Below are 14,085 nucleotides of genomic sequence, written 5' to 3' on the forward strand. Positions count from 1 at the left end.
CACGAAAGGAGAAAATGCGACGGACTTTTCCGACCGTCGGCTACCTGCCAGCTCGCTCGCAAAAGGACCCTGGAAACCGAGTCGTGGCCAGCGCCTTGTTAAAAATTCCCCGCCTTCTTGATGACGTCACCAGCCGCACCAGCCATAAACCTCACCGCACGTCACTGAAGCTCAGATCATTTTTTACAACAAAGTATAATTAATTTAATATATCAGTTTATCACACTTTGGTTTTAACCATGGAGACTGCAACACATTTGAACTAAAGTTGCTGTCAACTGCCAATCATCTGATTGCATTTATATTCAAAGCATTGAAACCTTTCTACCTGTAAGCAAGAGCTCCTGCAAAATGACTTTGAATGTAGGTATCCATAACTGGCCTAAAATGATGAAACTTGTTGTCCTGCAGCAAATTAATTATGTGAACCTAAGGGGGGGGGGAGAGAAAGGCATATTAGTTTATTTTAGCCAATTTCAAAAATCAAAACAAACACAATGAATAATAAAATATGCCTTACCAAACAGTCAAATACTTGAGAGCCATACTTTTGAGAATTTTCATCTAAAATCCCAAATAAAGTGTCTAGCGTATCTTGAAGAAACTAGGTGAAGGAAGACAAATTTAAGAACTATATCCTTTGGAAATGTTATTCTTATAGTTTATCTCGGTGAGAAAAATAAACAGTGCCAATTGTATTCACCTTCACTATTTCAGAACCATCAATTTCTTTTAGTTTCGAGAGGCAACCTGAAATTTTTTCTGGATGAGCTCGCCATTTAAGAAGGTCAAGCATATCTCCTGCAAAATAAAGTTTAGCAAAAATACAATTGTAAGCAAACAATTTATTATATATAAATTAATTTTAGAAATAGCCAAAAGGAAAAGGTTATGCTGTATATCTAAGATCCCCTAAATGAAGTCCATGTTTTAAGCTGCATATCTGTTTATGCTATTTAAAAAAATGTGGCACATGAAATGTAACATTCATTTTATTCACTCACAAGTAACTTCTAAGGATTAATGCATTTTACTTCTGAGTAGAGAAATAGAATTGCACTGTTCAACATGAAACTGCATTTTTGCTCCATTTATTTAAATCTGCGTCATGCATGATATTCAATGCCAAAAACTTTAATAATATTCCTCGGAAGTCCTCATTTCTCACAATATTTTATCATTTGGGGCAATAAATACAGTGAGGGCATTTTTTTTAAATCTGAAAGCATTGAATGGTAATTTTAAAAAATCCATAGATATGCTCCTTAAAAATATTGTCATATTAAAACTACTACATTTTTAAGTCTGCTTACAAACAGGTCAACAGATTATTCATGTATTGTGCCAATCAATAGTTTATTAAGTATGTTCTGCATCAATTTTACTAATATTGAATTATAAAACATATTTGTAATACTTTCTGCAAATAAGTTTATCCATGAATAAGACAACCCTCAAATTTTTAACCAAAATACCATGAAAATTGTGCAACCTGTGGATAAGCTGACTCAGTTCATGTATCTTCATTTAAAATGTGATGGTCTGCTTCACCACAGATGGGTTAACATATAAGTATATATGGAATTAGAAATAGCAAGAAAGTGTTGCTGTTTATACCATGGACAAGTCCATTTGTGGATAAGTGGAATCTGATTTGCGGGTGTATTTTGGCACTTAAAATTCTTGGCTTATCAACCATATACAGTATACTTATATTAATAAGCTCATCTATTATACTGTATTATGCATTATACTTTACCATTTTGTGTGAGTTTAGTTGAACACAGAAAAGATGTAATCCAGAAAGATTCCTTTGTAGATTTTATTGCTTGGTGGTTGTTTGCAAGGAGATGCCCTTTTGAAAAGGGAAATTTGAGGTAGCGACTAGAATCCCGAAGGCTTATATTTTCTTCACACTGAGAGAAGAATTAAATTTGCATTTTAACTCACTACACCTAATTAAATAAAATGTAGCATAGAACTGTCATCTAAAGCCATTAGAAAAACAATCTGCACTGCTAATGAACTGTATTTTCTAACATTTTCTTCCAATGTACTTTCTAGGTATATTCATTGCTTGCTATGCTTTCAGGGTACTTAACTACTGATAATATTTTGTATCTATATCCACTTCCTATGCTCTAAAATTTCCACATCCCTCATGTCCCAAGTTTGATATGTACAAAACTGATATTCACCCTTTTCCGTATGTATGAGAGGGCACGCCACCGCCAGCCCTGGTATAACTCTCTGAGGTTGAATAAGATCCCCCCCTCTCTCTCGCTGCAACAGCAGTGGCAGTGCTTCAGTGCCTGGCAGGTGGGGCACTTCTCACTTGGCCACTTTCCCTCTTTTTTCTCCCCACTCCTCCTCCTCCTTCAGACAAAAGTGTTAATATCTAACCCTATTAACATCTCTTCTTCATCCTGTGGGTAAAGCTTCACCTGCTTTAGGCAGGCTTAGAAGGTCTGCCAGTGCTGTTCCTCACTTGGCAATGCTTAAGGAGAATGCCTTCTCCTCGGTCTGTCAGGCACTAATGAGAGATGCGGCTCTACTGTCCAGGGGAAGCAAAGCCTCTCATTTTGTACACACCATCTTCTGCCGTCAGAAACAAATGTATGGGTGGCATGGCTGGTCCATCCTGAGGGCAGAAGTTCTGCCGCTAATCCGGCAGCTCACCCGAGCTGTGGTTTAATTTTTTTTCCCCTACAGGAGGCTACCGAAATGGGAAGCATGCCTCTGCCTGCATTACTAGGGGAAGACTCTCTGCTCCGCCAAAACCAATGGTTTGAAAGCGGCTCCTCTGCCACCCCCCTTCCCCTGCTGCCTTCCCCAAACACCTCCCACCCATTGCAAACGTGGCATGCCATTTGGGTGGGAAATGTCTGAAATGCAATAAAACCCACCCACTCACCTCCCTCCCATTGACAGGCTGGCTAATGGGATGACAAGAGAGGAGGAGATGCAGAAGAGGAGCTGAACAGATAGTAGCCCTCTAAAAAAATTAGCTGAGGGAAAGTGCATGTGCTATGGCATGCTATGGACGCCCCTCCCTCGCCTCTGCCTGGCTTCCCTTCTCCATCTTTCTCCTTGGCGCTCACTCACGCTCTCCCTCCCTCTCTCCCTCTCCAGTCTAGCTTGATGCAAGCGGCAGCTCACGATCGCCCTTTGCAAGCCCACTGTCGGTGAAGCTGGGCACTAGTGGGGCACCGCTGAACCAGGATAGTGGGGCTTCTTTCCTCTGCTAGCTCTGCCAAAGCAAAGTGGATTCTTTGCCACGCATGTAAGAGAGCGCTAAATTCATTTATACCCGAAAGCATTTAAAAATTCAAGTAGAAAAAATAGGAACCACCTTTGGTGGGAAGGTAAGAGCATTCCGTGCGCCTTCGGCATTTAGTCATGCCGCTACATGACCATGGAGACGTCTTCAGACAGTGCTGGCTCTTCACTTTGAAATGGAGATGAGCACCACCCCCTAGAATCGGGAATGACTAGCACATATGTGCTAGGGGAACCGTTACCTTTTTATACATGTGTAATATAAAGAACCAGCAACGTAAGTTGGAAAGGATATGATGATAGGACATGTTACACAATGACAAATGTTCTTCTGACATTTGAATCATCTAAGATTTTTTTTACTGAATAAGCTATGTATTTTCTGAAAATACCTTGTGCACAATGAGCTCATGAATGCCATCTGGCAGAGTCCTTCCATTTTCCTGCATCAGAGGGACGAAAGAAAAACCAAACATCTTCTTCTCTCCCTTCTCTTTTGCTGAAACACATATACACATTAAAAATACACCATATTCTATGCTAGGAATGAAAGTTCTTAAATGAAAATAATATAAAATTGCACACATATCTGCAACTAAAGGCTGGAGTGCTATATAATCAATCAAATGTACAGATTTATAAATCACACAATACAATTAACAGATGATCAATTTGGTTTCTATTGACTTCAATTAAATTCAAGATTTCTACCATCGGCATGAGAACCAGATTGGTGTAGCCAGCTGGAGGACCTTAGGCCAGTCATTTTCTATCTTATCACTAGCAAGAAGAAGGTGAGGGCAAACCAATTTTAAAAATCTTGCTAAAAAAATTGCATGCATTTGTCAAAGCTGGAAGGATATATATCCAGATCACACAATTATACCTATAATTTTATGAATAGCAATAACACTTAGACATGTATAACATTTCAGTGCCTTACAGCCCTCTCTAAGTAGTTTACAGAGTCAGTTTATATTGCCCCCCAATAATCTGGGTCCTCATTTTACCAACCTTGGAAGGATGGGAAGCTGCATCAACCTTGAGCCAGTGAGAATCGAACTGCTAAACTGCGGGCAGTCAGCAGTCAGCAGAATTAGCCTCCAATACTGCATTCTTCAGAATAACTTATTTTTATTTTAGAATACATAGGAATAGCACACTGCTATTAAATTAAATATGTTAATATTTATATGCACATTTTTTTCATTAAAAGATACATTAAAACTACAATGGCCAAAGAGAAATTACTTCAAATTTAGATATTGGATTCACTAAAATAATTAAATGATCTAGGTGGCTTAGGGGGTTCTATACAAACCCTTGTAACTTCAAGAAATAAAAGAGATTCCCATCCACTAAAATCAAAAGGAATTTTTTTTTTGAAGAAAAGAAGCCATGATCTTCTAACAACTCATCTTGCATCATCCTTTTGGCAACATTTTTCTCTGTTCTGAATTAAACTGGCAAGAGATTCTAATCCAATATCAGTTACTCTTCCATTTCTCTTTCAATCTACAACCAGCTGTAAGAGTGAACTGGTTGCCAAGCATGCTTCATGTGACTGCCAGGAGAGATGTAACATTTTACAACAGATAGAAGCACTCTTTCCGAGGCCATTGTACCTTCCAACAGTCATTATACAACCAGTCGTAAGTTTGGGATTATCTGTACATTTGCTTCTTGGATCATTGGTGTTTAAAAGTATAATTAATCTTCAGTTGTGACCATACATTTTTTTTGCAGAATATTCTAATGCAAAGCTGCTGTTTTCAGTGCATATTTGAGGGTTTTTTTAAATTGTGATGTCCACATGAAAGCCTTTCCTCAACCAGCAGGTATGAAGAACATTTTTTAAAAAAATGTAGATTGTAATTTAAAATCACTACCACTTCTGAATAGGTCTTACTGGAACAGTGGCGGAATTCAAACCGAAGGTGTGCTCCCCTGAATTTATCCACTGGAATAGGTAGTTTCAGCAGCTCAGCCCACCTGGGACTGTTGTTATGATACAGCACAAAAGAATGGAATTCAGAGGCTGGTGGTTCTCCAGAGCCGAAGGAGATAAAATCCTTAAAAAGAAAGCATTAAAAAAATTACTTCAGTTGTACAACCAATGGTCATTATCCTGAAACATCTACAGTAAACAGAACAAAACATTTGAAAGGCACAAGAAGGGGCAATTGCAGAGAATGAGGTAAGTTTAATTTACATACCAGTAAGGGCAGGAAAAATGCTTATTGTTCACTCAGTAAGAAAGTATGAAGGGAATCCTTTATCATGGTCTATGGTATTATTTCATTCATCAATCTACCATGCCCAAATGTCTATGGAGATTCTCAGACATCCAGGTCATGGTTTTCCCAAAGGTGCTTTTTCAAGAAGTAACTGGACTTTCTGGCTTTTCTTTGAAGATGTTTTGCTTCTCATCGAAGAAGTTTTGCTTCTCATCGAAGAAGAAAAACCAGAAAGTCCAGTTGCCTCTTGAAAAACCATCTTTGGGACTACTGTGTACTGTAATATTTCTTTTGGGCATGGGCCTGCATTATATCATTTTCAGTGTTTCTCATTTTTCTCATTTTACATTTATTTTGCTTTAACTTATTTTGTCTGCAACTTTAATATTAGATTTTTTGCAACTTATTGCATTGCTATATTTTATATGCATTTTTATGCAAAGGAATTCTGTAAAAAATTATATCAAGTTTTCTAATTGTCATGGGGAAGCATATTCATTCATTCATTTGTTCATTCAATCAATATACATAACCACCCACCTTACACTTACTCTCTGATGATTCTGAATATTTCTCTGAAATTCACTATAAGTCTCCCACCCCCATTTATTCAAAATACCAATAATGCAAACTCAAGAAATCAGGAAATCTGTCTGTGTGTGAGAGAGAGAGGGGGGAGGGAGGGAGAGAGAGAGAGGGAGAGAAATCTGTCTAATATAATTGCTTCTCAACTGTGTGGAACAGTTACTTAATGTTTCATTTCAGATTTCATTTAAATACTATTCTCTTTGAAAAAAACCCAGAGGTAGGGAAAACATCTTGTAGGTGATAAAGACAAGCCTGGAGGAAATAATGTGATCCTCTGAACCATTTTTTTTATTCTTTTGGAATAGGCCTTGACTTACAACAGTTCATTAAGTGACAGTTCAAAGTTACAACAGCCCTGATAAAGTGACACAATTATTTTTCACAATTACAACCATTGTAGCATAATTATAATAACATAAATAAAATTGAGAAGCTTGGCAACTGACTCATATTTATGATGGTTGCAGTGTCTGGGGTCATGCAATTACCTTTTGTGACCTTCTGACAAAGAAAGTCAATGGGGAATCCAGATTCACTTAACAACTGCAGTAATTCACTTAACTGTTTCAAGAAAATTTGTATAATGGGGAAAAACTCACGTTTAACTCTTTCATTTAGAAAGAGAAATTGTGGTCATAACTCAAGGACTACCTGTATTTATTATTCTTCAAAAATGCAGCTTGGGAGAATGTTGCTCTAAGGCAGTGGTTGAATGTGGGCAGAATTAGACTGTGCCCTGTGGAAAGTGGAGTTTACTTTGAGCATGCATGAGGGATTTGTGCATAAGTCCACTGAGTGAACATGGTCAGAGACTTCTTCATTAGCTGATTAGACTGCCAGCTCCAAAGATGTACCTGGATAATATTATGGCAATGAGGAAGGTCACTTTCAAGGTAACAGATTTACATTCACTTGGTTGATAATTTTGAAAGGATGATTTGTAACATTTTCAGAATCAGGTGAAAAGCTTAAGTGGGGGCATTATATGAAAAGGGACTCCGGTAGCATGTATATCTTAATTTATGGGCATTCAGAGAAAGATAATCCCTCAGAGTGTGTTGGGTTATAGATTATTGGTTTGATTGGAAAAAAGTATCTCAGAAACAGGGACCACCAGCCTAATTTCCTTCCTCCTTCTCAAGGAAAAAGCATAGGTGATATCTTAAATTTGTCTGTCAGTGTTCCATGGGAAGCTAAGATGATCTACACAGAAACTACATTGTAATCTATATTGCACAAGTCTTGCTATCTAAAACTCCAGGTTTGTAAATATAACCTGTTTAGATCTGAGGTGACATTATGTTCCCTGGGGGAGTAATCCACTCTAACTGCATGGCACATGGTAAATCAATGGACAAATGCACTCAGAATGCTAGAACCTCTGGAACATTGGTGTCAAACTCAATCGCAGCACATGACATAGCACAACTTATTGTGCTTTTTTTGCCTTTGTGGAGCCAGGGTGGGTGTGGCCTGGATGTGATGCATCTGGTTTGACACCAGCATCTGGTTCTGGAAGAATCAGCATGTTTTCTGCCTCTTCATCTCTGTTTTTTGTACTAGTCAAATTTAAAAAAAGGAAATGAAATATTGAGCTACTTGATATTCTGAGGGCATGATATTCACCATCGAGATTGATTATTTTGTTCTCAAAATAATTAAAATTGTTCTCATAGTTAAGATGAACTTTAATCTCTTCAAGAAAAACTGATAGTTCTGTCATGCCAATTTATCCACTTAAAATTCAAGATGTTCTCCAATCCCTATTCTTTTTAGGCAAAAACACACAAAAAATACAAAATCTTTGCCAGACCAATTTTTGAATACAGCTCATCTGCCTGGAATCCACACTGTATATCAGACATTAATACGACTGAGTGGGTCCAGAGGTATTTCACAAGAAGAGTACTCCACTCCTCTACTCACAATAGAATCCCTTATGCCACCAGGTTTGAAATTTTGAAATTCCAATCTGGAACTGTGCCGCTTGCGGTCTGATCTAAGCATAGTACACAAAATTGTCTGCTACAACGTCTTACCTCTCAATGACTTCTTCAGCTTCAATCTCAATAATACACAGGTAAATGATATAAACTCAAGGTAAACTGCTCCAAACTCGATTGCAGAAAATACGACTTCAGCAACAGAGTGGTCAACACCTGGAATGCTCTACCCGACTCCATTGTTACATCCTCAAACTCTCACAGCTTCAGCCTTAAACTGTCTGCCGTGGACCTCACCCCATTCCTAAGAGGTCTGTAAGGGGACGTGCATAAGTGCACCAGCGTGCCTACCATCCCTGTCCTACTGTCCCCATTTATTTATATTCATTTCCTTCGTTCATGTCCATGTTCATACTTATACCTGCTATCTTGTACATGTTTGACAAATTAAATAAATAAATAAATAATGAAGAAAATTTAATGCACTTAAAAGATTGTCAGCCAGTGGCACTATTTCTATGGGTTTCTCAGCTAGGAATTGATCACTGGGTTTCACATTGAAGATAGAAGGAACAAAAAAACTCAAAAACTTGATGTTGGATCCTAGATAGGTCATTTGTCTTACTTTATATTTTCTTCCCAATTGTTTTGATTAGAGCCTTGGGTAGGGTCCAAAATATCTATCATTTGTGAAGGCACTGGAGGTTAGTACTGAACTGGACGCTGTCTATGTTCCAAATAATGATCCAAAAATTTATGGCTGCCTAGTCAGAATCAACCATGAAGCATTATATTTGCCAGTTAGTTAATGGAACTATGGATTAAGACTGGTATAACCCATTGTGTTTGGATATAATATCACTCTTTAGACATTAGAAATGTACTGGCATTATTTTGCCATGTTAAAGAGAATGCCATTAAGTTTATGACTAGGAAATTTGAGTATATCATCCCCGCTTTTTAAGATTGCTCTTGGAAACTAGGGAGATTACTAGGATTTCCATCAATGGTTTGTACCTTGGATACAGCATACATTGGTTGAAACAGACAGATCCTCAGAATAGAATGTCCGTGCATCTTTCACTAAGAAGCTGATAATTACAATTAAAGCTATTGACTTCAGACAGATCCAGCAACAGTTTAAAAGGTCCAGTCCAATAACAGCATAATTCATGATCTCTTTTCAGTTTCATTACATTAATTATGCAGACCTAACAAGAGATTGCTTGAAACTAATGTAATGGTATGTCAATACCTAACATATAGATTTCTATTTAGCAGAATCGGCACAGCTTAACTCAGACATTAAAAAAAAGTTAGTCATCTAGGAGCATAATCTCTGGGTTGTTCCCCATTATAAAAGTTGTAATTTGAAATAGTATTTATAATTTAAACAGAAATTACATTCAAAATTTGTCCGCTGCTGTCCACAATGTACATTGTGACTTCCACATTTCTGGCCACACTTTTTCCTCCTTTTTCAAATTCTCCTCTTTCTATTGTGATATATAGATCATTTCTCATTTCACCTATGGGAGAAAAAATAAAGCAAGTTAACATAATAATAATAATAATAATAACAACAACAACAACAACAACAACAACAACAACAACTCCGCCGTTGCCGGTCCCAAGCCCGGATGAGAAAGGAGGAGGGTTGGGGTCAGGTTGGCAACCTGGCCCCATAAAAACACGCCAACCCATACAATATGGTGAAAGAAACGACTAAAAATTCTATACCACATTGGTCGTCGCGCGGGTTAACTGACCAGTTTACATGCAATATTGGCCAGGCAACTGAATGAAATTTTACAAAATGGTCAAATTGATGAATGGTTGACAACTGGAAAAACATACTTGATTCAGAAAGATGCAATTAAAGGAACAATACCTGAAAACTACAGACCAATACCATGCTTGTGAACAACCTTCAAATTACTCACAGGCATTATTGCAGATAATATTATGGATTATTTGGAAACAAACAACATCTTGCCAGTAGAGAAAAAAGGCAATAAAAGAAGGAGCAGGGGTACAAAAGATCAGCTCCTGATTGATAAAATGATATTAGAAAATTGTAAGAAAAGAAAAACGAACTTGAATATGGTCTGGATTGATTATAAAAAGGCATTCAACTCATTACCACATAGTTGGATCATAAAATGCTTAGAAACAACTGGAATTAGCAAAAATATTACATCCTTCACTGAAAAGGCAATGAAACAATGGAGAACTGAGTTGGCAGTAGGGAATGAGAACTACGGAATGGTCAATATCAAGCGAGGAATTTTCCAGGGTGATTCACTTTCACCTCTTCTCTTCATCATCGCGATGATCCCGCTTTCAGTAATCTTTAAAAAATGAAATTAGGCTACCAAACAGCCAAAGAAGCTGAAAAAATTTCGCATTTATTATATATGGATGATTTGAAACTCTATGGCAAGTCAGAAATAGAAATCCAATCACTGACAAACACAGTCCGAGTATTCAGCACCGATATTTCAATGTAGTTTGGCATGGAAAAATGCGCCACTGTATCCATAAATAGGGGCAAAATCACTGCGTGTGAGGGAATTGAAATGCCCAATGGCCAACTAATTAAATGCAACAAAAATGAAGCCTACAAATACTTAGGCATTCTGTAGTTGGATAACATCAAACATGGAGAAGTAAAAACTATTGTCAGGATAGAATACAGTTAGGAAAATTTTGAAATCTAAATTAAATGGTGGAAATACAATCAAGGCCATAAATACCAGGGCAATACCAGTAATAAGATACACAGCTGGTATAGTTAACTGGACACAAGCTGATTTGGACATTTTGGACCGAAAAACCAGGAAACAAATGACAGTGCACTACAGTTTACATCCATGCGGTGACACTGATAGATTATACCTGCCCCGAAAATCAGGTGGCAGAGGATTATTACAAGTAAAGCAAATAGTTGAAGAAGAAAAACATGCACTGGCTGATTATTTAAAAGAAAGGTAAGAACATCTATTAATCAAAGTAAAGAACAAAAATCTACTGAAGGCCCAACAGACGAAACAAGAATACAGAAAAGATGTGATAAAATCAAGAATGGAGAGTTGGCAGAACAAAGCATTACATGGTCAATTTCTGGAAAAAATAAAAGATAAAGTGGACAGTGAAAAAACTTGGTTATGGTTAACAACAGGTACATTAAAGAAAGAAACAGAGTCACTAATCCTGGCTGCGCAAGAACAAGCTATCCGAACAAATGCCATTAAGGCCAATATCGAAAAATCCTCTGATGATGCCAAATGCAGACTCTGCAAAGAAGTTGATGAAACTGTTGACCACGTACTCAGCTGCTGTAAAAAAAACCACGCAGACTGATTATAAATTGTGGAACAATTCAGTAGCACAAATGATCCACTGGAATTTATGGAAAAATTATAATATTAAAACAACAACAAACTGGTGGGAACATAAGCCTGAAAAAATCACCGAAAATCAGATGGTCAAGATCCTATGGGATTTTCGTATACAAACGGACAAAATACTGGCGCATAACACACAGACATCACACTGGTTGAGAAAAATAAGGTTACAATCATAGACATCGTAATACCAGATGATAGCAGAGTCGACGAGAAGGAACATGAAAAAAATTGAGAAATACCAGGACCTAAAAATTGAAATTCAATGATTATGGCACAAACCAGCAGTGGTAATTCCAGTGGTAATCGGCACACTGGGTGCTATTCCAAAAGCACTGGAATTACATTTAAAACAGTTAAAACTTCATAAAATCACCATCAATCAAATGCAAAAAGCTGCACTGCTTGGATCTGCACGTATATTACGAAAATACGTTACGATGTCCTAGGCCCCTGGGTGGGGCCCAACTAGTAATCAATGCCAAATCCGTCAAAACAACTGGCCGCTGTGATACAATCATATAATAATAAATCAATAAATTGCAGCTTCCTGCAATAACATCAGCAGAACTAAGATGCAGGCATCAACCCATATCAACCATCAGCGCCAGTCAACAATATTTGTGCTACATTTTTAAATGTTCAGTTGACTAAGTTTCATGTTTAATGAATAAAAGTTAATAATAATAATAATAATAATAATAATAATAATAATAATAATAATAATAATAACAACAACAACAACAACAACAACAACAACAACAAAGAAGCAATACAATAAACTTGTTAGGAAGGTGAATATGATTTAACAATAAGAACGAATGGAAATGGAGGGGGGGAGGGGAAAGGTAAGGCGAGGAAGTAGAGGTGGAGATGGAAGAGGAGGAGGAGGCTCTACATATTCTTCCAAAATCTAATCTGATGTTCCTGTGTGACTCTCCAGGTGTCAACTTCAAAATGGTTCAGGCCTGCCGCAGCCATCTTTTCGTTTCTCAGATTCCCACACAATGTGGGGTGGGGGGAGTCTGGAATGTCAAACCGCACAACAACAGACCATCCCATGGGAACCAAGGTGAGCTGAATAGATGAGCTATAAGACTGAGATTGAGGGGAGTTGCCAAGGAGATCCCAGAACACCTAATTGGACAATGTGACCTATGATGACCTATTACCATGTGAGAGGGAATTATCTATTCTTTAATTATACTGAAACCGTGGGAAATATTTAAAGCTAGTTTCATTTTCATCCATGCTGAAATGATGTACTCAATAAAACAGTTCTTTGAGAAAGCTGAAAGTCTTGGAGTGCTAAATTGGTTGGGTTCATTAGCAGGAACCCTGACAGTATAACAGGTTTCCTTTTTTAAAAAAGCATGTACAACTTTTATATCAGGTATCAGCAAATATATTCAGAATTTGTAGAAATGCAGAGGTAACACATGTGGTCAATATACCAATACGACTTAGTTTCAGTTTAAACCATGTTTTTCAGAATAGAAACAAAAGCAATACAGTAATTTACAGTGTGTTCATATATTTATCAAACTGTGATGCAAAACATCAAGGGAGGAAGGGAGGGGAAGAAAGGAAGGATTTGTTGAACTTTCCGAAGTGGATACAACTTTTGTACAAGCAAGTTCTTTTCAGAAGAGGTTGAAGGAGAAGGTAAACACTATCTGGAATACAGAAAAATTCTTGACATCAACAATTTTACCGAGAGTTACAGGTTTGATTTACTTAACTGTATTTCTCCTTAAACTTCTTTCTCAAAAGTAACACAATAAAAAAGGCTTATGGTAAGATGCCACAGAGGACTCAAATTTTAAAGTCTTTGCAATAAGCTAAAAATTTACTGACTCTTAAAGATGGAAAGAGATTATTATTGTGGCAATACTACTAGATTATATCAAAAGAGATTATTTCCGGGGCCTTTGTTAAACTGATTGTTATAATTATTTTGAAGCTAGTGAGTGCTTGGTATTGGAATTTGTGATAATTTACCAGATTAAGGTAAATGCTGAAACTAGCATTTTTCCCGAATATATTTGGTGAGAGGAAATATTAGCTTTTAGCTTTCAACCAGACCAGAAATGAAAACAAATCCACATATTTTGGAACTCACAAGTGAGTGCTTATAAACAGATGTTAGAAATAGCAATAAGACTTATATACTGCTCCATAGTGCTTTATAGTGCTCCACAGTGCTCCATATTCTCTGAGAAATTTACAAGTGCCAGCATATTGCCCCCAACTATATGGGTTCTCATTTTATCAAGCTTGGAAGGATGGAAGACTGAGTCAATCTTGAGCTGGTCAAGATCCAACTCTTGGCTGGAGAAAGAGTTAGCCTGCAATACTGCATTCTTTTTTTTTTTTCAAAAAGTTTTATTGGTTTTTTAAAACATTTATAAGGAAAAGGGTAAGTGGAATGGTTACAAATTTTGGCAGTTGCAAGTGTGGCAGATGCCCCCTCCCTCCAAACTCATAGGTTACATCTAAATATCAAACATTAATACATAATCATAAAAAATCAGCATATTAATTCTAGAAAAAATAGTTTTCAATCAGTTTATATAGTTATGATATATAGTCTAGATATAATTTCATTATTACTTTCGGTCTGTTTATAAC

At 37.1% G+C, this 14,085-nt stretch overlaps 1 protein-coding gene across 1 annotated transcript in view; it reads right to left on the minus strand.

The window, feature by feature from the left end:
- Positions 1-14,085, minus strand: part of DOCK4 (dedicator of cytokinesis 4) — a 392,180-nt gene that overhangs the window by 197,426 nt on the left and 180,669 nt on the right. Inside the window, exons 14-20 of the mRNA XM_081957434.1 lie at positions 9,452-9,576; positions 5,189-5,351; positions 3,672-3,778; positions 1,760-1,916; positions 704-801; positions 521-604; positions 329-429 (exon numbers count right to left, since the gene is read on the minus strand). Coding sequence (XP_081813560.1) covers positions 329-429; positions 521-604; positions 704-801; positions 1,760-1,916; positions 3,672-3,778; positions 5,189-5,351; positions 9,452-9,576 — 835 coding nt within the window. The remainder of the gene's footprint in view (positions 1-328; positions 430-520; positions 605-703; positions 802-1,759; positions 1,917-3,671; positions 3,779-5,188; positions 5,352-9,451; positions 9,577-14,085) is intronic.

The sequence above is a fragment of the Natrix helvetica genome, assembly GCF_964273705.1.
Source record: "Natrix helvetica genome assembly, chromosome: 6".
NCBI classification, from domain to species: Eukaryota; Metazoa; Chordata; class Lepidosauria; order Squamata; family Natricidae; genus Natrix; species Natrix helvetica.